The sequence below is a fragment of the Pelecanus crispus genome, chromosome 4, assembly GCF_030463565.1.
Source record: "Pelecanus crispus isolate bPelCri1 chromosome 4, bPelCri1.pri, whole genome shotgun sequence".
Lineage (NCBI taxonomy): Eukaryota > Metazoa > Chordata > Aves > Pelecaniformes > Pelecanidae > Pelecanus > Pelecanus crispus.
This window is the reverse complement of record NC_134646.1, coordinates 45,359,345-45,384,738: the sequence shown is the minus strand read 5'-3', so window position 1 is coordinate 45,384,738 and position 25,394 is coordinate 45,359,345. Positions and strand designations below refer to the sequence as shown.

Genomic DNA, 25,394 nt, shown 5'->3' with positions numbered 1-25,394 from the left:
GTGTATGTATTTCATTATCAAGACAAAAGCCAACAGCCAAGTATTCAGCAAGAAATATGTATCATACTCTTGACAAATAGTGTAAGTAATAAAAAGCTCCTGTTTCAGAGAAAGGAATATAGTCAAGAACATTTATCTTCTTGCATGAGAGATTTTGAGTTAGTTTTCCAGCTACAGAGTTTTATCGATGAAGCACAGCTAATTTGTACTCTAGGTGGAGATTAGTGTAAGATCTTTTAAACATATTTTCTAACAAGAAGTCAGCATGCAATCTATTGCAGTAAGTAGCAAAACAGAAAAAGAATCCATTTTCAGGAAGTGCATGGCTTGTCTGCTGATGCAAATAATCCTTTGAAATATCAATTCTTGCAAAAAGGTGTTTGTTTAGAAATTGATACATGAAGAGAACTTTCCTCAGTCACCAAACTGTTCTAGCTGGGCCTGTCTCCTACAGCCTCAGTGCAGCTAGACACCCTGCATTCACGCCAGCCTAGTTACCGGCTGAAAACACCTTATTTTAAGAAGCAGTATTTTTAATTTTAGGACGTAAAATACTGACCTAGAATACCAAATAAAATGCTTTCAGGGCTACTATGCAGGAAGCTGCAGTTAAAAAAAAAATCCTTTGAAATATGATTTCACACATGTTAACTTCGAATATATTGTTTGAATTTTTGCTTGATTTACTTTCCAGTTCTACAACTCTTAATCTGTAAAATAAAACTTTTTTAAAGTTAAACATTTCCTCATATTGTAAGCCTTGCAAACTGACTTTAAACTTTACCACAAAAGGTTTAACTACTATGTTATATTTCCCTCTTTGGAAACAAACACATAAATGAAGTACTTCAGTGGATTAAGAATGCTCCTTCCAACATCTCAGTTACTAAATTAAGCCCTTTGATGGAGCTGAAGAGTTCAACAAATCACTAAGCACTGTTCTTTGTCCATGGAAATACAGTTTTCATAGCAAAACAAATAGCTGTGCACAAGTAAACCACCACCACTGAAGCTTTATATAGCACTCCTTAAAATATTAAGGGCTGATAAACCGGATTGTCTTCTCCTTGACCACTTCACACACTGCCTTTCCCTGATGCAAACTTCAGTAAATAAAGACAAGACAGGACAATGCTACAACTTTTTGAAAAAACTGTCCCAGTCTCCATGGAGACACTTAACCACTATCCCCTTTTTAATGATCTTTTTCATATCAGAAAACAGATATTATGTCCTACCTCTCAGTCCTCCTTGTTCTAGATTAAACAACTGAATTTCAGCTGGAGTCTCCAAATGTCTACTGCATGGTTCCCAGGTATGGTGAACAAATCCAGATACAGCATATAGCTACCTGCAGTTTCTTATGATGTTAACACATTGCACAATGAAAATTGAACTTTGCTGTTTATTTAATGTAACTCTCTCACCATTTCCTGCCACAGTGCTTACTAACTAGCTATTTGCATTTATGCTTTAAATTTCTCCTCAGCTGGGGCACTTAATGCCTTTCATTGCCTAATCTCATGTTATATTCTTCTAATCATTTCTTCAATTTGGCAGGACCTACTTGCATTTTGACCCTATCTTCCCAATGACTTGTGACCCCCTGCCAATGCCAGCTTGCTTGGCTTTTAAAAATTTACTACCCATTTATTGTTCAGATAGTTAATGAAGACACTGAACAGAAGTATGATGTGGGGTTCTGTAGAGACATTTGCCGCAGGGACCTACATCAGTATTTGAGACAATCTCACGGTTTAACATCAAACCACTCACATTCTTTGCCAGCAATTTCTTCTCAACTTGTTGTGTAGTCATCTGATGAAAACAAAGATGTATCCACATTCTATCAACTTTATGAGAAAGCAACATTGGCAACACCAAAAGCCTTGGAAGGAAGATCACATTTACTGCCTCCCTATTCTTCTAAGTAGCTGAGTTCCTAATACTTCTTAACACATCTAATGACTTGCTGCTGCCAAAGGGGAGAACTCACTCCCGGCTCACTCCTCTAATCATCCAAGCTGTAGCTTGCAGGTGGTGTGGTCTCCTCCCCATGGAACAGCTTTATCCTCCTCAAACTGCTTAATTCACTCAAATGTTAGAAAACTAGACATTTTTTCCTGAGTATGGCGGGTTTTTTTTGCCATTTCAGTGAGTTTACTCGGCTCCTGGGGGCGGGTACTGTAAAGCACGGGAGGCAGCACTAAGTCAGCAGTGTGACAGACTGCCCCACAGCAGGAGCATCCTCTCCCCAACCTGGTGGCATGGAGCTGGTTGTGCTCTCCCTGTGTCTCATGGCACCACATCCTCTGTCAAAGGAGGAAACTAAAGTTCTATGACAAGGTCAGTTCCCGATAAGCCCATATTAATAATTTTATTAACCTTTAGGTAACTGCAAGTAGATTATTTAGTATTTTTTCTAATTTTCTATCCATGCTCAAAGAGAGCCTTATTCACTTCTTTCCGATTAGGTGGTTTATAAGAGCCTCCAAACACAGATTAAGTATTCTGTAGTACCTACCATCATCCTTTTCTTTTCCCTTTTTATCCCATCCAGAGTCATTCAACAACCCTGCCTCTTGCCTGTCCCACAATTTCATAGCAAGTATACATAATATTGTAAACCACAGAAATCCTCCTCCTTCTTACTCTCTAGATCAGATTTGCAAAACACTGGGGGAATCCCCGTGTCTGCCATACCTGATAGAGCACTCCTGGGAGCATTCTGAATTTTAGGCTGCTTCTGAGACCCAGAACAGTATGCCTACCTTTTCCAGTCATGCTGCACCCAGCATTATCATTTGCACCTGCAATGATGCCCTGAATCTGCAGGTTTCTGGGTGCTTGAAATCAGAATCACAGAATCACTCCAGTTTTGGAAGAACCTGGGGAAGCCACAGCCAGCACAACCTCTGTCTCAAACAACTTTCCAATGGCTCACCTCTTCTGCTTGTTGTTGTTATTATCAGAGTGCGTAGACCCTACTTTCAGGGCAGGAAAGTGCGTCTGCAAGGTGCACTCAGACTGATGACGTCCAGTATTTCCCTTGGAGAACACCAGCTGGAGCGTCCCCAGAGCCAACTCTGACACCACTCCTGCAGGTAACTAATACAGACAGATGGCTAATTTGGCTTTAAGCCTGTGCTCCAGGATGTTCTACTCAGTAATCAAGCTTACTTCTGATAATGATAAAACACAACAATTCTAACAAAACATTTGGGTTTATACCAGCATTTCTGATTATTCTCATTTATTTTCCACAACATTGACATTTGCATTCAGAAATCTCAAATTCAAAACATTTACCTTGTTGAAATCAGCTTCTTTTTAGGCTTATAAAATACTTGCAGTGCACTTTTCCCTGAGTATCTTTGTCACTCAAAATTATTCCATTAATAATATTTTGAAATTTATCTTCATGGGTCAAAAGTTCCATATTCTGAGCTGTATTTGTTGTGACCAGTCAACCGAGTCACCTGGTACGATACTGCTCTCTCCTTGCTTCAGTGTAAATATACAGCTGCCCATTTACTTTCCAATAAGGCCTGTACACAGAAAGCTGAAATATAATTTCCATGCATTTTTGAGATAATAAAGCTATGTATGCACCAACTGAAGACAAACTGAAAGGGGTTGTAGATGACATTAAATATCGGTGGAGTTTATTTTTGTGTTATTTCCTTAAATTTATACACGACAGCTAAATGTCCAAAAATATTTTAGGAAATGCATGATTTTTTTTTTTTTAAATTTCTGCCAAAGAGCTAATTAACTAGTTGATTTAAATTAATTAAATTATAAAGAAAGTTAACAGCTGGAGAAAATGGGGGGAAGAAGGCCTAAGACGTGGTAGCAAAATTTGGCCTCAGTAGTCCTCTGTGGACACTTGTGTTTGATTTTAACACTTCAGCACCATAGTGTATTGAGTTTAGTATGAGACAGTTTATAGACAATTGGTTGGTTGACAAATTCTTGACAAATTCAAATGCAGATAGCTGCAAAAAGCATGTGCGCTACCAGCGACATCCTGCAGTAAGAAGGAGCACAGCCCTTTAAGTCCTGTATTCCTGTGGGAAAGTGCTATTTCTTTTCTCAAGACTCTAGGTGTAATAATGGTTCAAAATATCAAAATGACCCAAATCCAGAACAACTAACTCTTTTGTCAAGGCAGGGAGAAGGTATTCGTGATAATTACACTGAATTTTGCTCTCTTCTGAGCTTTGCCACGTGCCTCTCCAGTAAGTCACTTGTGTATATATATATTTGTGTATATATATCTGTGCTTCATCTATTAAATTCAATATTAATATCTTTCTACTTCAGTGGGATGCTTTGATAACACATTCACTAAAACTCGTGATGCAAACAAAAGCTTTTGAGAAAGATCTTTAAAAGCTCCTAGTGAAAGGTCAAAGAAACAAAAAGTAATTTCTTTTCATAGAATCATAGAAAGCTTGGGTTGGAAGGGACCTTTAGAGATCATCTAGCCCAACCCCCCTGCAGTGAGCAGTGTTTTCATTAAGTGCTCGTGGAATTAAAATAATTTTTCCATTTCATTTCTTAAAACTTTGTTTCAATCCCAAGAAGAAGTGTGTCCATTGTCTTTCAGAGACTTTCAAGGGTTCATTTTAGCCAGCGGCCATCTGACACAAATATCTGTCTTCCAAAGGAAAAACCAAAGTAGGTTCACTTGGCATTGACCAAGGGACCAGCAGCAAAGCCTATTTCTCCCATATACATCAGTCACAGCAAAGACAGAGGTTATGTATTCTGCGTATCTGATAGTATATTTTGCCATAGATTAGAGATGCATGGTGGTTGCCAAGAAGAACAATGCTTTTTAAGCTAAACCAGCCTACTCATATTGAAAGGAAACCAACCGGGAATACTCTGACTTACCATGAGACAAATATTAAAGCACCTAGACACCTAATCAAAAGCTTACCAAGCTCCCAATCCTGTAATGTCATTCCTTTTTTTAGCAAAACATAGCTCCAGCAATAAAAGCAGTAGATCAAACACTAGCTACATAGTCTCGTTATTATCTTGGTGGGAACTAAATTGATTTCAATTTCCAAAAAAGGTGAGGCATGGACAAAGAACAACCAAAGCATTTAACACATGGAGAAAGGGACTGTCCTTCCATTTATCTTAACAGTGAGACAGATGTAGGATAGATCACATTTCAGCATTAGTTTAGGTCTGTCTGTTTTTACGTATCTTGAGAGGTTTAATTTTTGCCCTGTTTTATGCAAGAGGAGTTTTGTTATTAACTTGACTGAGACCAGTATATCTTTTTCCAGAGTTTCCTAGCCCTGCCTTACAGGTTCCTGTGAACTGTAGTTGGTATTTTAAACTGCTATTCAAGTATTCACAAAGCAATGAACATATAATTGGGACATCTCTTTTTTCCTGTTTTTAACCGTTGCTTAGCTAATTATGCTCCAGAGACACCATCTGACTTAGCAGCAGCAATGCTGAATAATTCAGAAAAAAGGAATATCAGATGTGCAGAAAGGAAAGCTGTCATGAAAATCCCCAGGGGTCTGTTTTAGCTAACAAATCTGACAGCACATCAGTTACCAGCCCTGCCTCTGGCACTGCGACGAGCTACTACTGCTCCAGCTATTGTTATCATCTACAGATTTTTTGAGTCCCAACAAGAGAATCTCCAAAACAGTACATTGTTCAGACCGAAATGTCTAACTATGTAAAATGGATTAAGGACGCCAAAGTTTACTTTTTCCATTACTATCATATCTCTGGAAGGATGTATATACTGTTAACATTACTCTTACAGGGATAGAAACCAGAGAGAGACCAAAAAAAAAAAGGCTCAGAAAGGCAGAATTCTCCAAAGTAAATATTAACGGACTCTGACCTTATAGCTAAGACCAAGTTTACTTAAACAGATAGCAAATATACACAACACCAGAAGTCTCAAGGTGCATTTTGAATATCAAAATACTAGTCATCCGTGTCACACTTCCAGCTGGAAAAACTTACTTACTAAAATCTAGCTCACCAGTAATATATGCTTATCAATGGTTTTCAGAAATTTCAGAACAATTAACTGGTATAATTCTTCCCTTAAAAATGTATTGTTTTTTCTATGCTATTACACATGCAAATCACAGTAAGAAAATTAAATCACAAAAAGAAAATTAATGTGTCTACTTGAGCTTTTTAATAAAACAGCATCTGTTTTAAGGTAAAGTGATGCTACCAAAGAGTTCAGAGTCAAAAAGGCTTTTAACTTAGATTCACACGGATTGTCTCCCCCCGCAAAACAAGCAGTAGTTTAAATGTAGAGATATTAAATATTAGTTATATCAGGAAGGATCAAATAACTCAGAACACTCCTCCTCCTAACATACAGGACCTATCTAAAATACTTTTCCCTTCTGCCTCCAGCTTTACGAGAACTATTCCCAGTGCCATGCTATTACTATCAACGATGTTGTTGCAAATAAGAAAGTAAACAAAAAAGCTATGTTAATTTCAGGCTTCATTAGAAATGGAAGTGAAAAAACATCAACACTTACTGAGCAAAAATGGACTCAAGTATTGGAAAAGCAACATCAAAGTTCTCAGGGAGTCTTTCAAATACATCTCGTCTTGCTGCTCTCCTGTACATCTTGTGCCCATTACCTCATCAGAACCAAGACTGGATCATTTGAACTTTTGCAAGAATAGCTGTTCCAAATATCCGAGATACACAAGGTCAGACAGTTCAGGAATGGATGAAACAAGTATCAGATAAGCTTTGGAAAGGGCAAGTGCAACTTTAAGATCTATTAGTAGAGATCTTTCCAGCAGATATAGATCAATAGCACTGCTGAGGACTCCTGCAGTATGATGCCGCATACAAATCTGGCCTGCTATTTTCAAAAAAGGACAAATGAAACTAAGCTTAGAGCTGTGCCCGAAGAATCAGAGGAATTATGGATCCGGCATTTTATCTGATAGAAGAGGCTGAAGAAGGCCACTGAATTGAAGACTGAAACAGGATGTGATTTCTCTTTAGCAACAGACCAGGAGATATCTGACAGATCAAATATTTTTAAACAACCTGGTGCGTTCAATTCAATTCCAGAAGACCAGCATTTTCAGAGGTCTGAGGCATCATCTCTGCTGCTGTCAAGTCGCAGGAAGCCTTCTAGTCCTGCTGGTGTCGCGGCTTTATGGGTTGAATTCCGTGTCAGTTCTGCTCTCAGGGTATTTTACATTCTCTATTGCACCCAGAATGTCACAACATGCAGAAATTTACAAGTTCATTTAATAAAGTTTCATAATTAACTTTCTCTGAGTCAAATGGAATCATTAAAAAATCAGCTGTCTTGAGAACTACAGCTATCGTCTCACTAGGTAATTAATATTTCTGCTGGCGCCTATTGTTTACAGATACAGAGCAAAGTGCCTTTCAAGCTTCTTTCATTTATCTTCCACATTTCTGGAAAATTTCTTTTCCAGCTGGGTAATAGCTGTTTTTCTGTTCAGGGCACGCTCCTGTTTTGTGTTATTTCTGTAACTATTTGAAGAAATTGCTCAGAGCAAAAAAAAAAATCTAGAAGAAACCTACTTCTCATTTAGCATCTGAATTCTAGCACTGTTAACACAAACTTCTGTAGAAAAAGATACTTCATTCTAAGTGGCTCGTATGACTTTTTTGTAGATGCACCTGATGGGGCATCTGACCTAAACTGAGTCTGTAAATCCAACAGTATGTGTGTGGGAGAGTTACTATTACTCAGCCCAAGCATCAGATTTCTAGTTTCACCATGCACTGTACTGTATTTATTCTTTACCTGACTACTAGGGAGATTGTGTACTTACTATTCCTCACAAAAGTTAAGCTTTTACCAATGTATCTTTAGTAGGAAGCTTTCTGAAGCCAGAAACTTACTAATTAAGCAGAAATTAAGTAGAAATGCCAGTCAAAAGATTTTAAGGTGCAGGTAGAGGGGACATGACATCAGCTCTCACAGGTGAATGCCCCATCATAAAGAACAAGAAAGCAAAATCTTTGGAGAAAATTACGGTATAAAAGAACACCCTATGCTGTAATTTTGTGTCTGTTTATTCTATGTTCTCCCCTTCTCCCCAGGGAAATGAGGAAGAGGTTGTAGTGTCTGAAAGACAACAGAAGCATGACAGATTCCATCTGAGGCTGAGAGGAGATGATATCCTGACTTGTGAGGAAAAGGAGTAGGGGGCAGCTGAGATTCTGAAATATTCTGTAACCACAAAGGGCCAAGGGCTACAGCAAAATAAGTTCCAGGATTGCATTTGCCCTTTTCACAGCTGTTATCACACTGGAGAGTTATTGTGGTGTTTGATCATCCGCTTTTACAAACAGCATTTCTCTTCCTCTACTGTTACTGAGGGATGAAATCTATTCTGAAAGAAATTCTCATTATCAGCCCACTTTGATATTGAACTTTTTGTTACTAAATTTCAGCCTCTTCTTTTTGCTAACCTCTAAACTGCTATTGGGATTTTTTTGTGTTTTTTTTTTTCCTTTTTTTCCGCTGGATGCCAACACTGATAATCATCCTATGGGTCAGCTGTCTGACTCTTTTGCTACAACAGATTTTTCTGTTTCTTTTTTTAAAAAGTCATTTCTCTACTGACATCTTGTTATGCCTTTAAAGCTTTTTTTGAGTTACATGGGAATAGCTTCCTACAGGTCTGCTGTGTACTTGGCTCTTGGATGTGCTCATGCATTCCCACTGAAAGGATGTGTAGGTGGGTTTAAATAAATTTTTTTTTCTGATTTAAAAATCTTGTTGTATTCTCTTTATTAAGACTGAGGCTAATATGCACAGGTCAACGAGTTTGAAGGCAGTGACTTCATTATATACATGGCCAAACAACTTTGAACAAACTTCCCCTAAAAACTGTGGCTGTAAATGATTTTAATATCGTAAGAAAAACTTTTACAGGTAAAACACTACTTTGATTTCATTTGAACTGACATTTGAATGGGACTTTGCTCCACCAACCAGTAGGTGGCGATGGAAGTCCAGTAATTACTGCAGAAAACAGCTATTTGGCATTCCTTAATACAATTGAAGGTTTGTAAAATACAACTTAACCGAGGTTAGATTTCTTAATAAGCATTAGATGAGACAGATGAAATCTGTCTGCAGTTAAGGCCCATCTATCAGCCTTCCTTGCCTCAGACATTCTTACAGTTTATGGTCAGCTGTGCCCGCGGAGCTTAGGGAAATTTCATATTCAACAAACTATTAATGAAAGTAAAAAGGCAAAAAGTTAAATAGGTGATCAAAAGACATATTTTCTAATGCCTGACCACGTGTTGTCAAGTATTTTAAAAATGCTTCATCAGTATTCTGTTATGCCACATAGAAAAAAAAAAAGGTATAAAAAAAAAATGTGTAGTCTCAGTCATCCCAATACCCACATTTTGACAAGTTTTGAGTCCTTTCATGCCTACAGAAATTATGAGCTTGTTGTTACCTCCCAGTAGATGTATGAATGTTCTTAAAGTATTACCACTTCCATTGAGACAGTCACAATACTCTGTTTTGGTATTAAAAAATTATGAATCTATTCAATTACCATTATAGGAACTAATACTGGAAATTGGTTGCAATAGCAATAATATCTTGTGATTTACGAAAGATGCAGTCATGTCTTAACATCACTCTGCTATAGAATAATAATATCGCTATTTAGCAGAAATGGAAATGCAAACAATTACAGTAATATAAGATAAGGTGTAAAAATTAAGGCAATATAGTTGGACATTTATAATAATTTCTTTGTTTTGGTTATGCTTCTTGATTTAAGGTCAAATGAGAAAACCCCTGAAATAACAGGGTCCATATGATTTAGCTATATCAACTAATTATATATATTGTAACTACAACTAACAAAGGACTATTCTTCTTCCCTGAATGCTCTTTGAACAGTCAGGAACAAAGAAAGATTGTTCTTTGAACAGTTTTGCTGTTTAAACTGTCATTCTGTCAGAAAGAATCACTACAAAATGGGCTAGGCATTAAAACCTACTGCAAAGCAGCGAGCTGGGGACTTAAAACATTTCCTGTGGGCTGAGAACTTAGGAAGTTTGCTCTCCTTCAGCGCCTTTTGGGAGCCTCTTCGAAACCACTACCCTGAGGTCCCCAGACAGTGGTCTGAAAATATTGCTCCAACCTACTTTCTTCCCCACTGTTTACCTTTTCCTCGGGTATTCTGAGAGGCCCTTTGCATGTTCACAATACTTGGAAAGGAAAAAATGTTGTTACTGTTCTCCCACTGTGCTCCTGGCTTATCACCATCTTTTCCACTCCTAATTCACTGCATGTCCACAGGTCATTTGTACTCATGGGAAAACAGAGTGGTTATTTGCCCTAGCACAAAAAAGACAGCGAAGTTCTGCAGAATCAGCTAAACTTTCTGCTGGAGAACCAGGAGAACGGAGGAAGCGGGGTCTCCTCTCTCCTTGCAGGCACCTCATTCTCTGTAGGGGGCAAATGGACTTGTCTAACTTCATGCCTACAGCGCCTCTCCAGCACCGAAAACAACACTTACATACCAACTTAACAACAGGAAACATCAGAGGGGTTGATTTTGCAAATAATTCACTTGAAGAGATAGTTATATGCTGTTTTCCCACAAAGGAAATCGGTATTTTTAGAAATGAGCAAAGCTGATAGATGAATCTTGTTCCCTAATAAAGGACACTGTCTTGGCAGCTTATGGAACAATAAAAGTCAACTGTTTTGAGCCTCATTTGTTCCTGGTCTCTCAAAAGATATGCATAGCATTTTATAAATAAACTAACATGGCAAAATTTGGAGTGTTTATCATAATTTTCACCTCATGAGTTGCTGGAGGCATTTGCCTTTGCCACTTGACAAAACTTGTCTTCCAGGTAGAATACCACTATTTTGGTTACTTACATGAAAAGACAACAGATGCTAGTGTGTCTGGGGATAATTCAGAACATGATCTTGCATGTCTTATTTCTAAGGTCCTCATCATGTCAATACCTATACTGAACTCTCCTAATACTTTAAACAAAACTTGTATTAACTCTCTTTTTCTCACTCAAGTCTCAGATAAAAGATCTGATTCACAGGTAACTGCCAGGGTTAACAACTACAGAAATACGGAAGAGACATAATGACTGTCAGAGAGATGCAAAAACTGCTGATAGCCATTACTAAAAAGCAACCACCTATAACCCAACATCAAAATGGAAATTGTCTCGAGAGAGTATCTGCAAACATTGTCCTCCGTCTGATTCAGTTCAGTGTTGCATTAAAAACTTGCATGGCGCAATTCAGCAACCCTACTCCACGGAGCTTTAAATAGGGCTTTGTGCATAACTGTATCAGTTTGGAACATGTACCCATGAGGTCTTAGACCTTGGTCTCAGGTCTGGAAAGGGATCTGAAGAGCCAGCTGCCATTGTGCTGTAAATCTGATGCCATCTAGAGCATGCGGGGGCAGCCTTGTGTACCATTTTATAAAAGTCTGCTTGGCAGGAAGCAAGGCTTCCAAATCTGACAAATTTTCCAGGGCCACAGAAGTGGTACACGCTGCATTTTTGGCTGAAAATATGGAGGAACCGCTGGATGTATTGTTGGAAAGCCAGAGACTTTGCATATCTTGATCTCTGGCATGGACCAAACAGACATTCTTACAATCAGGATTTAGAACAGAATTTGCCATTTGCATGAACATCAAATAGAGCTCAAATAACATTGCAATAAGCTGTAAAAATTGGAGGGTTAATCAGAATTAAAAAATCTTAGAAAATTGGAGAAGTGAAGTAAACAAAGGCAAAAAAGATAAAATTCAAAATGTTCAGTTACAAAGTATCACACTGATTTAGGGATAATGAAGACAGATCACCTTTTTGGACATGGCACTTCAAATAGATACGAAGACAAATGCTTTGCCTTCAAACATGTAAAATCTGAATTACAAGATGAGGATGATGAACACTTGGCTAGATACCAGTTCTGCAGAAAATGATGTGGAGGTTACACCACAGCACAAGCCTGGCATGAATCAACAGTGTCAAGGAAAAACATAGCCTCTGAGACAGGCAAAGTCACCCGCCTATTCTACTAGGCAATGATAAGGCTTTGGCTGGTGCATTATCTGCTCACAGTACGGAAAAAGTCCAGAGGAGAGCAAAGTTAATAATCAGAGATCTAGAAAACATGACTTATTAAGAGACACTGAAAAAAGTAAGATAATTTACTTAAAATGAACAATGAACTGATCTGACATGAGTCCTCAAGTACTTAAAAGGTCTTCTCCCCGTGTATAGTGTACTTGACAAAACATAAAGGCGTTAAAGCTGTGGCAAGAAAGTTTCTGATTAGATATTATAAGTATGGAAACACTGGCTATATATAAATTTCTTCCCAGCCCCTTCTTTTCATGCTTCTAGCACACACTGCATTGGCAGCTTAATTTCTTCAGAGTGGAAGCCAAAAAGATATCTTCATCTCAGGGCTAAGGGAGTCCTACAGCAAGAGAGCTGGACAGTCAGAATTATTCTATGTAGACAAAAAATCTGAAGATATATATTGGCAGGTGACGATGCTTCTATGCCATGCTTAGTTGATCGCCGCCTCTGAAAAAAGAACCGTGGACATTGGGGGGAAAAGGAAGAAAAACATTGTGATTCTGTGGAGTATCTGGCAGACCCTGCAGAGTAAGGAGGAAATGACCCCTCCCCCCCAACCCCGACTGCTCATAGTGGACAGACACTAAAGGGTATTAGTAAACTTGAGCCAACGAGCATGTATGGAACTTGCATCAATGTACAGATTTGGAAGCTGTTTGGCACACTGAGGGGTCTGACAATATTAGTCATTGGTTTTAGTCTTTTCTTACTCTCTTCTGTTGGAAGCAACTGTAGCACAGATATGGGCTTGAGACAGCAATAGGTCATTCTTTAAAAAACCCACAACAACAAACAGAAATGGAAGTGGATGCAGATGTCAATTCCAACTTTATGCTGGTAAACACTATAAAATGTAAGAGAAGGGTGTTGGTTTTCTCTTTCGTAGTACCAACAGATGTCACCAAATTCTGCATGAAAGTTCTAGAGAAAATGGCTTGAAAATATAAAATTAAAAATAGAAATAATTATTTTAAAAGTGTGATTTCTTTTGCTTCATGGAAAATTGTTCAGACATAATTTTATAATTTTGAAAGCCAAGTCATCTGTATCAACAGCATGTTGATAACATTAAATAGCTCACCTGTAAGCATTGAGCAACATACCTCTGTCTTCTTCTTGGCCAGCATCCCAGTCTTTTTTATGTAAAGAAATATTAAATTCATGTGCAGAAACTACTTAGTTTTCTAATTACTGGTAGTTTTGGTGACCCACTCTATGAATCTGCCCCAGCATATGGGCATATAGACTATCAAGCTCTAAAGTTAATACTTGTGTGAAGTAGTAGGCTAACAGCTCTAGAAACATTACATTCAAGATGTTTACATTTCTATGCTAACCATGAAGCTCCAAATGTGAAAGAAAATTGGTGTTGTGGTTTAACCCGGCAGGCAGCTAAACACCACACAGCCGTTTGCTCACTCTCCCCCTCCCCAGTGGGATGGGGGAGAGAATCAGAAAAAAAAGTTAAAGTCGTGGGTTGAGATAAAGACAGTTTAATAGGACAGAAAAGGAAGGGAAAATAAAATAATAATGACAGTGATAATGATGATGATGATAATAATAATAATATACAAAGCGAGTGATGCACAATGCAATTGCTCACCACCCACCGACCGATACCCAGCCAGTCCCCGAGTAGCGATCGCTGCTCCCCGGCCAACTGCCCCCAGTTTCTATACTGAGCATGACATCATATGGTATGGAATAGCTCTTTGGTCAGTTTGGGTCAGCTGTCCTGGCTGTGCCCCCTCCCAGTTTCTTGTGCACCTGGCAGAGCATGGGAAGCTGAAAAGTCCTTGACTAGCATAAGCAGTACTTAGCAACAACTAAAAACATCAGTGTGTTACCAGCATTATTCTCATCCTAAATCCAAAACACAGCCCTATGCCAGCTACTAGGAAGAAAATTAACCCTATCCCAGCTGAAACCAGGACAATTGGAAATATGAGTTTCCACAGAAGCAGAAAAAGCATAGCTACTTTGGCACTGCAGCATCAAGGCATTATGAACAAAATTTGCTCCCTTTTGTCTTGGGAGGCATGAGCCACTAGCAACATCCAAGTGAGAAGTTGTGTATCAAACCTGAATCTACCCAATTCAACTAGTACATAGGACTCAAGTAATTGCTTGAGTGATTCTTATGAGGTCATAAAAATTATACCAGCAGCAGCAGCTTTTTATCTTTGATGATTTTGGGGTTTTTTTTTGTTATTCTGACAGGTTACACTCTCTGTAGAGTTCTCTCTTCTGACCTGGCCTTCAGAGAAAATGTACTTGTTGTACAGAACCTCTACACTGAAATCCAACCAAAGGCAGGAGAAAATGATTGAATATTCATATCTTCACTCATAAATGGTGTGTTAGTATCAGCATTTTTCATTTAAAAAAGTCTGAGATTTTCATGGTGCCACAGGTGGACGGCAGTTTGTAAAAGCTATTGTTATCTCCACTAACAGTCTTCTACAGACCATAGCTTGTCAAAACAATAAATCAAGACCTTAAATTACGCAAACTCACACTGGCTGGAGACTGCTTCTCTGTAGAATAATGCCTTTGCATCAAACATTGCTGTAGCACAGTTTAAAACAGTATATTATATTCAGGCTTTAAAAAACCAGACAATTGTTTCTGGTTGTGAGAGGTTTTATGAATATGTTTATAGGCAGAAATCAACCATAAAAGACACAGACTATAAAGCACTGGGAGCTACAGAACAGAAACCATTGTCCAAAGCACTTTCTAAACTTCAGAAAATTGTCATAAAATTGTAAAAGTACTTGTCAGATTTGAAATGCAGTCTTAGCAAAGACTTTCTTTGCACCAACATGTTGTTAAAAGTATCCATAAATACTGAAAATAAGAAGCTGCAGAAAAGAGAGTATTTCTGAGAGTACGTCATTCAAAGAAAAGAGCATGCTGACAACAGCTTACATAATAATACGATTTTACATATACAAATCGACAGAAGGTGCCAGGTAACCTTCCAATCGAACACACAACTGGCTACATTAAGGTCATACATTACATACAAGGTTGAGAGTCTGTGATGCAAGGGAAGAGAAAACTGTACTGATCACCTAATTTCATCCCTTTAGTATGTCCAAAATGTTACAAAAAAGTACATCCATAAACCATAAATGGCCCCTATTACTGTAAGACCTCAATCCTATAACCTTTGCCAGACTCATACCCAAAGCAGCCTTGCGATGGTGGGGTGATTCTATTCCTTTTTTATAAATGGGAAACTGAATACAAGAACTAAAATGAATGTCTTGCCAGAGGTTACAAAGTTGCTTCTACTTCCTCGGCTAGCCCAGTATTTGCCAAACTATTGTTCTGGTCCTTTGCTAGAATTACATGATTCTCCAGCTTTGTCTCCCTTCAGGAGAGGCAGAAGGCAAACAGACTGTCATAGAAAGGAACCCTCAGAGAGCAAGGAGTGGCCATATACCAAAAAACTACTAACTTTCCCAGAGAGGTGCTAGAAGTCTTGGCATCCAGTAAGTAGCGCAACACTTCCCTCATCAGTTAGGATTTCCATCTTGAGTTGCAATTCAATAGCAATGCTGTAGGACTCACCCACACCTTTCCCTCCCTCCTATATCACAAAGTTACACCACCATAAAACTGGTCCGAGGAGCTGTGCAGCCCTTTCCTATCCTAACTGATCTGTGCTATATTAATCTTCTCAATTAGTTTGTGTTTTTTCCAAAAAGATATTTGAGTTGAATTGTTGATGTTTTCTTGTCTGGTTAAAAATATATTGCTGCTGGCATGAATGGACACTGATGCCCGTTTTCAGATTGGGCATGCGATAACATGAATTGATGTAACGTAAGTGCTGCCAGGAAATAAAGAGCAGTCATCCCCAGCAGGCTTGAGCATATCAAGCCTCTGCTTTAAACTTCCACAGAGCTTTTAGCCCAGACAGGCTATTAAATCATATAAACTGACATGCTGTATATCACAGTCCATTATAGTAACACGGTTATCCTATTAGTTTAAGTGGCAATTGCTTGGGTTAGGCAAACTCCTCCAGAGACTAGAGTGCTTGCACCGCAGAAACAAACAGCCACACAAGAGCATGCTCTTATGTCCCAAACCCACATATCCCATAAGGCCATGCTCCCAAACCCCTGCCATGACAGAGAAACAAATCAGTGAGAAATAATAAGCCAAAGTATTCCTTGCCACAAAGGAGGTAAACATCTCTGGTCCTCCCTGCTTATAGACTAGAAGACAATTTCCCAAGTCATCTCAAATTCTGCTGAATGATCACTGACCCTCACTCCATGAGTGAACATCATCGTGACATGATGATGATTTCACGATTGTCTGACGATTTCCCACAATACATCAGAACACCAATTTGCTCTGTGTTTGTTTACACAATCCTGAATGCATCACTGGAAAATAGCATGAAGTCCCCTTCAGAATATATTGGGGTAGACATACATGAATCGCACGAGAAAAATCACTACAGCCAATTGTGATGAGCTGCAAGTGTGACAGATCAGTTGAATGCAATATAAAAATTCTGTTGTTTCCGTGGCACATGAAAAAGGGAAATCAACAAGGAGTTCACAGATTTAGTCTCTGGATGGGAAGGCAACATTATTAGGGGTGAAGTCCAATTTCCATGCCTCTAAGGGTTCAATGTATCCTGAAAAACAGCAACACAGATCTTTCAGAAAAATAGCAAATCTTAAAGGTTACCCGAGATCCATTTATGGAATAGTTGTTAAACCTTCCTAAACACTACAATGAGCATAAAGCAATATCCAATAATTCACATAGGAGCTTTGATTGAAAATACATTTTATATGGCTATAGTTTGGTTCAGTGAAACCTATGGGAAACTTGGCGTGGCCAGTGACAAACTACATGTGAACCAAAATGATAAATTTTATAGATGAATGCAGCCTGATGCAAATGCAGTTATAAATTTGTCATGTGACTCCCCGGTTGGTGCTAGTACATCATCTGTACCTGAATTTGACACTGGGCAGGCCGGAAGCTTCTGAGAGCATTATACAGTCCTAAAGTCATAAACATCAAGCCAAATCTTGGTGTAAAGCTACTTGTTGTGAACAACTGCAGAGGGCCTGAGAATGGGTGTTGGGTGTACATCAGGAAAAGCTGAGATGTGGAATGAAGCTCCAAGTTCTTTCACAGCAAAGGGTGGAGATGCTGCCTGAGCAGCACTGCAGGTGTATGAACAATAAAACATGCCCATGCTCACACGGCAAATGGATGAGAATGCCTAGATTCTTCACAAGAGGGATTCTGAATGGAAAGACTGCATCCAGAAAGACATTGTCCAACAGGAGAGGGCCTGTCAAACACCCACCATAGTGCAGTACAGTTAAAAAAAAAAAAAAAAAAAAAAAAAAAAAAAAGTGGGGAAAAATTTATTCCAGAAACACTAGCTCAGCTGGCATTGGAGCTCAGTAAGCTCCATGCTACTGTCACACTAAAAGCCTACCTCATAATGCTTCAGTCTGTTGTGTCAACAGCAAACACTCTGTTGATGTCTGCTGCAGCAGTATTTTGATCATGTGCAGATGGAAAACAAACGTATCATTCAGATAATACAATGACTGCTCTTAGGTCTTCTGTAGTTTGATCTGGTTTTATGTACATTATTTCTTAGACTGATGTGACCTTTTCTGCTTAACACACATACTGAGCTGGCATTTTAAGTGAGGGAAAAAACTCATCAGTGCGATTTTTGGATCACGTACCCATTATTCGCTGGTGTTTTACTAAAAATGCTGGCAATTTTCCAGTTCATTAAGGATCAGCAGAGATCTGATGCTGCTGGCAAGAAATAAAGCTATTAAGATACCAATAGTAAAATATTTAACCTAAATAAAAAAAAAATCCCTATTGCTTACAAAATAGTAACATAATAATTACGGTGCTGGCTGAAGCCACTTCTAGTTTTAGTGTATATGCAACTAAAGGAAAACTGTTCTGTCTCTTTAATTCTATAGAAGCTGTCTTGGTCAATTAAGTTACTGATACCTAAAATGGTTTGTAACATTTACCGTCGTTCTTGTAAGCAAGGTATTAAAAGCTTGAGGTGTCAACAGAGAAGGCCCTAAGAGAAAAGCAGTACTGACTTTGAAGTAGAAAGTAAGTCCTTCCCCAAGCAAAACTCATACTGATTATTTAAAACACTTCTATGCCCTCGCCATTGTAGGCAGAGTGTACTTTTGAGCAAAGATACTGTCCTAGCGCAGCCAGCCTTCAATCCTGCTGCCACTTGTGGGGACAGACATGGTGGTTCCATGTGCAGTGCTGCTTTTCCACCTGCACTGCTCTGATGCAGATCCTGCGATGGGGAAAACAAAGGAAGACTCTTACTGATTTGTGTAGGAACTGGGAAGCCTTTCCACCTTTCTGGGGAGACGACTACTCAGATTACAAGAGATTTATAGGTTGCATTGTCCTGTAAGTTGTTCCTGGTAAAGCCATTTATCTTCATGTCTTACAAATGCAGGCAGGGCAAGGTTGGTATCAACTGCTGCCATGCCGATTGTAACAACAGTTCATGCAAAACCGCCGCATCTGTTCTGTACTCCACAAAGCCTCATCTGTTCTAGAAAGTTTCCGATGAGTACCTCCTCTTCAGGCCTCTCTTGTCTTTGAGGTGCACACTACAAACGTGCGAAATGGCTGATAAGCAACCCTGTAGCTACACTGGCAATATGTAAGTTTTACTTCTACACAAACTTTAAATGCTGAACCAAATCCTATGATGTGCTAGGCGACTTTGAGTAAATGGCAAGACATTACAACTGCTCAGAGGACCAGGAAGACCTGTGGAAGAGCAACAGAGGCTCTAGCAACTCCAGAGTGTTATGTGATTGCACGAGCTGCATCTGTGTCGTGGAGTGGTCACATTGGCAGCTGATGGAAAGTACTTCATCAGCACTTACACCAATGCAAGATGAAGACTGATGGGCCTAGATAGAAATAAGTAAAAAGGAACAAGTAGAATAATGAAAATAAGCCCACTGAATGCCGCAATTACCTACTTCTCCCTGTACAGAACTGGTCATTCCCTGGATATAAGGGTCAATTTCTGCATGAATCAGATCCATTACTTCAAAACAGTGCAGAGTCTGGGACAGAGATGCTGGTTTTCTGTTGCTATTGTTTCCAGGTTTAGTTTTGGAGAGGGGAAAATGCTGAGTTTTTAAACTGCCAGAACCTGCAGCATGGAGTTTCAGCCAGGGCTGCTGACAGCATCAGAGCCAGTCCTGCTGCCAGCCCTGCTGGGATGCATGCTGTGTGAGAGACCTGGAGACTTTGCCACATTGAACCATGCCTGTCTGTCTGTCCTCTCTCTGCTGGTGCAGATTAATCCTAGCTGATCCTACATGAGAATAATTACAAGAAAAGAAAAGAAAAAAGGATCTACCTTTGTGAAGAGTAGAAAATCATTCCTGTGAATAAGCTGATCTATACAATACTGGGATCAGAGGCTGGCTTATCAAAAATGATTTACAAATCAGCTCGACGCTGTTCAGGTTTGACAGCCCTGTGTTTAAGTTACAGCAATACATATACAGTAGCAATATCACCAGTCATAAACAAAGCATCTGCTGGCAGAACGTGGACTCAGCTATTGATGCACATATTGCATCGTTCTCAAGCAAAGAAAACATTAAACTGAAGTCTGTTCAGGAAGTGCTCTGTGGAATAAACAGAATAACTGCAGTCACATTCACTCCTTGTCCAATGCCAACACTTTCTCTTAACTACAGGTGTGTACCTGTTTCTTTTATGCACAACCACTGGGCCACGAAAAATTGGAAAGATTTGTGTTTCCAGGCACAGCTTGGAATTCTGCAACTTGCTGCCTTGATCTTTTTCCTAGTTTGGGGGTTTTATAAACCTATATAGAAGCTGTTTGCTTCTACTACCTTTCATTAGCACGACGTGGCCTACATGGAAATTTCTGGGCTTGGGTTCTTCTGCTACAGTTACCTTGTTTGCTTGTTCTGATTCATGTTCCCACTCTCCCCTTTATCGCTACTTACTCAAAGGGGTCGCTGGGATCAGCTCTCTGGAGCTCTGGAGGAATCGGTATTCTTTTGTAGTACATTTCCCAGTCAAAAGCTCCTCGCATGGCATCCCCCGCCTGTGCCTCGTAGCCAAAGTGATTGTGGTCAATGACATCGATCATAGGACACACGATGGTTTTGTGGTTTAGTGCAATCTGGTCTGAAAAATGAAAGTAGAAAATAGGAAACGGCATGTCTAGTCAAGCCATCTATCATATTACTGCAAAGCGAATCCCACAGGTTTTCTGATGTTTGAAGATTGCTTGCTTTGTTCCCTATGGCCCCCAAATCATTTCATTTTTCAAATCTGTATCAAGCCTTTATCTAAAGTGGACTTAATGCAGTCGGGCAATGATTAGAAGCATTTACAGTTCTTTAAAGGGAGGCATATCCCTGTGAGACCTACAGGAGTCCAGTCATCTGTATCTCTGTCACTTTGCTACTCTGAGCTGTCCCTAATCTGTCAGCTACGGAACAAGTCAGCAAGCAAAATGTAAAAATACTCCTTCAGCTGTGGGGAGTGTGTATGGCAAGCTCCTGCGAGAGAGATTTGTGTTCCCAAATGTGAATCTCAGCTCTTGCAACCATTCAGCCGCTGTTCCTGTGGCTCTGGTGTGTATCAGCTTTCAGATCAAATGTTATAAATTAAAGGCAAACTCCAACATGAGGAACAAAACAGGGCTTGTGTCCTTTTTTCTACCAATCTTTGAGATATAAAGAAGGCCCCACAGTATTATTCTTACTCACCTGTTTTCTAAAGAAAGGAGTTTTTGTGGTTTGGGTTTTTTTTAATTAGAACTGTGAGGCTATATCAAATTCCTATCTCTAGTATAAGAGCAGGGTGGGCCTGAGTCTTTGGTGACTCCTGTTGCTTCATCCCATAGAGCTCCTCAGAAAAGAATGAAAAGTAAAGAAGATATCCCAGCTGCAAGAATTAGGCAGAAGAATAATGGTTTGAAATGAGGAAGTAGAGGGAATATTTGTAGCTGCGTTAGCATGAAAGGGCAGCAGAAAAACTATCTATGAACCCTTGAAAAAACAAAATCTCAAAATTCCAAGCATAATAAAGCTTTTTCTCCAAATAGTAGCCTTGATTCTTTACAAAATGTAATACATTGTAGGGCCTATGTGGAAAACTTGTTTTGTGTTTTTAAGCATTAGATTTCACTGGTGCTTGGTAATACCCCCAAAAAATCAGAGGGCTGAGTGTGGAATGAGCACTTAGATAGGAAGGCAGGTAATACTGGTGTAATGATTTATAACACAGATTCTGCTTCCTTGCTTCTGAAGGATTGAAATTAAGAAAAAAGATTGTTAGCAAAACATCTGTAGTTTTCATGTTTATTCTCAGTTGTTTACAGACTGTCCAAATGGGGGAACAATGCCAACTGCTAGTAAGAGATTACTGTGCCTGGAAGTTCAGCAGGTTTTTACATCCTTATCCTTTAATAGTGAAATAAATGTAACGCACAGGCTCTCACAAAATTCTAGGAAACTCATCTCAGACATAATGGCTGCATTACTGTTGCTATTGCCAAATATAATTACATTCACTGGTATACTGTGTAGTGTTATCTGTAATCATTATGTAAAGTCATTTTTACACAATCTCTTTCCTGTGATGGTCCTGCTAATAGTTATAGGGCTTATAATAATCTGTCTCTGATCCCCCTCCTTCTAAATTGATTGGAGGAGAGAAACTAAATGGGATTGATTTGGCTGGAGCAGGTCAAAGGTAGACTCACAATACATTAGCATCCTTCTCTTCATCTTTAAAAGCCGCTGCCTTTAAATAGACTGAAGGATTGGAAATCGCCAAGTCACATCCAGAGATAGCCAGGGAGAAAATTATTTGAGCAATGCTCAAACTCAATCCCAGTCTTCCTTCCTAGAACTCTGCAAGATTTTTGCAAATAAGATGATGCCTACCTGCCTATTCTTGTGTGTATCTGCAGAACTTAATTCTCAGCCCCAGAAATGTTTCAGAGATGATGAGGAACCATGGGAAGATCTTGATTTTTCAAGAAACTGGGGTGTTTGTAGTTGTGCATACCAAAAGGCAGAGTAATCAAACTTGCAGCCTCAATGTTTCTTTCAGTATGCCTAAAATAATGAATTTTGCATACATACTTCTTAGGCTCAAATGTAGCCCCAATATGAGCTTAGGAAACAGAAACAAGGGTGGTAGGGCTAGCTTATATTTCATGAGAGTGCTAGTATCATAGCTTTACAGATGCGAACACGCTGCTGCCTTTGCCAGCCACTGCTCTTTATCCCACCTGCTTCTAATGCAAGAGTCTGGAAGTCATAGCTGAAATGCTTTACGGTTTCTGTTCTATTGCGTTCACTCATCATCCTCTCACAAATTCCTACTGGTCTGAAAATTTCCATGCATTATTTCAATGTACATATACTGCAGATAAAGGGAAGAACAGACAGATAAGCATCATCGTATTGTAAAAATCTTGCAGATTTGAGGGAAAGCATGGGATCAAGAGGGAACATTGCTCAGAGCTGTCTCCCTAGCAATTTTAAGCAATATGTACATACATACTTGAATTCAGCACTTTTACTATCAAGCAGAGTGTGCACATGCAACAATAAACACAAGTTTTCAATATTGGGGAAGTCACTATCGCAAAAATGTAGGTTTTATCATTATGAGAAAGATGCACCCCTTTAATTTCAAGTGCTTGTTTCAAATCGGCCTGGTTAAAGTAACAATGCCACATTGCAAATACTCTTATTTTCCTACTTAAATATGTGATTACAGATGGTGACAACATTTGAGTGGCTCGGCAAATTATCTTTTGTTATCTGAGTTGTCATAAGTACTTGTACTCTCAGTCTCCCCACTGGCAAGTAATGCATCATGTAAGTGTTGTGGAGACGGACAGCTCTAGCTAGCAGGTGTCTTGATAACTTGCTAAGCATGATCTATTCATAATATAGCTTTAAGTCTTGGTCAGGAAAAAAGTCTGTTTTGACAAACTTAGTTCTGGTAGCCTATGGCTATTGTCCATCTCCGCTTTTACTGCTCCCACAGCAACACCAGCAGAAGGAAAGATGTGCCTGCATCTTTCAGCTGGTTTGCCGCTCAGTTTCTTACCTGCAATAACTGCGACTTCACACTACACTAGACTCAACTATGGCAGCTGGAGCCCAAGTCACATCTCTCCTGCTGATTTTATACTGAGGAGTGATAACAAACAGCTGTGTTTGCCAACATTTTTACATGACTACAGCTGCCTGCTCAGTGAACATGAGGCAAAACTCTCTGAGATCTCAGAGTGGCTTATCTCAGTTTAGAAACTCATTTAAGCTAAAGAAATAAACTAAACAAAGCTTAAAGAAAATAAAGAAAAGCCATTTTGCACCTGTTTTTAAGAAAACAGAACAAAGGACTGTCACTGAAAACAACTATGGCTCAGCTCCACAAAGCTATTTAGATCCCTAACAAGTACCGAAATAACTCAGTCTTCCTTTGGTCTAAAAAGTGATAGTCAGTTCTGGAAATATAAGTTAGATGCCTAAATAACTCTGAGAACTGTCTTCAAGTGATTGCTCTTGGTCCCCCCCCCCAGCTTGCAAGGTCTCATTTTGAAAAAAAAAACAACCCTGGTTTGGAATAGTGGAAACCACTGCCCCTCTCAGCAAAGACTGGCAGTCTTCACTCCAGAGCAGGGCTGAACTGGGCTCCTGTTGAGGACTTTTCACTACACATGGCATATCCAATCAGAGCTAAACCAGGGCAGCTTCAAAGCAATAAATACTCAATATATCCTCTGTTTTGGTTTTCTTGAATGACATTCAGTCAAATGCAGTGTTGAGTAAATCACAAGATAGATCTTTTGATAAATACTTGCAAAAATGTATTAACTTTTCTATAATTAGTAGCTAGGTGTTATCTGATTTCAGTATAGTAAATATTTGCCACCTAATGGTTATGAGAAAGTTCTCTCATCCCTTTTGGAAAACATGGCATAGGGCATCCTTAAATATACAAGCTGTGTATTCATTCTCTATTTGTCCTTCTTCATGTAACACTCTACTTTTGCTTTCAAAAGAAAGATTGATCCTGGGCTCCAGTGTTCTCAAGATTAATTTCTAGATTCTCTGGCTGGTTAGCTAAGGGTATTTCTACTACATATGGAACAAGAAATATCTCGTTCCACTTGAGAACTAAGGAGAACTGGGACTTGGTCCCTGATGAAGCTTCTCTCATCTTTCCAGTTTTCTGGCTTGACGCTGAGGGTTGTGATCATCAGTTCAGTACCTAACTGCAACGTAACTGCAATTATGAATCCTTTGTGACCATTCTATTTATTTTTCAGTTTTTACAGGGTGAAACCCAGCTAGATGTACCTTCATTTCAGGCAAGAAAGCAAGAAAAGGAACTGGGTTTGCAGCTTGCAATTTTCCCATGTCTAAGTTAGCAAAATAGAAGGGTTACATCTCAACTGCAGTAACTTAGCAAAAGACTTCAGAGGACAAGAGTGAGAATCTTCCTGAGTTTTTTTCATTAGTGGCAATGTATTATGCATGGTGGGGCAAAATCAGAAAGCAGAGGAAAGGTGGCTTTAGAATATGCCAGAGTGTTTAGTGGCTATTTGTCAGGGCTGCTTGTGGAAGGCTTGTTGAAACTTGTATTTCCCTCTGCTCCTTTATGCCATTTGGGCTTTACGTGAAGACATGGAGGTTATTTTAAAAATGCTGATGTTGTGATTAAGGGCAAAGTGGTAACAAGGGGATAGACTGTATGTGTAATCTCATACGAAAGCTAGAAAGGATGCATATTTGGAATTTTGTACATTGTCTTGTTACTGATCTGAAGAAAAACTAGTTACTAGTATTTTTTTTGGTCTCAAGTGATAGTTCATTAGCAGAACAGCATCTCTTCTTGGCTGCAAATGCTTTATCAGTTTATTGCGTGGCCAAACCAGTCCTAGCAACAAAATTCAAGAAACAATACCCATTACTCGGTGAAACCATATCCTGTCACGTACTTACAACATACTCTTTTAATTAATACAAATTTCTTTAATAGCAAACTCAGAAATTTTGTTTGGCTTTGCTAGCAAAAAAGCACTCACTTTGCAAAGCGCATACACTTTGCATGTACTCAGGTAGAAAAGGAGACA

The 25,394-nt window shown here is 39.1% G+C and overlaps 1 protein-coding gene across 1 annotated transcript in view; it reads right to left on the bottom strand.

The window, feature by feature from the left end:
- GALNTL6 (polypeptide N-acetylgalactosaminyltransferase like 6) overlaps positions 1–25,394 on the bottom strand; it is a 512,334-nt gene that overhangs the window by 61,794 nt on the left and 425,146 nt on the right. The window contains exon 7 of the mRNA XM_075709495.1: positions 20,230–20,413. Within this exon, the coding sequence (XP_075565610.1) occupies positions 20,230–20,413 (184 nt within the window). The remainder of the gene's footprint in view (positions 1–20,229; positions 20,414–25,394) is intronic.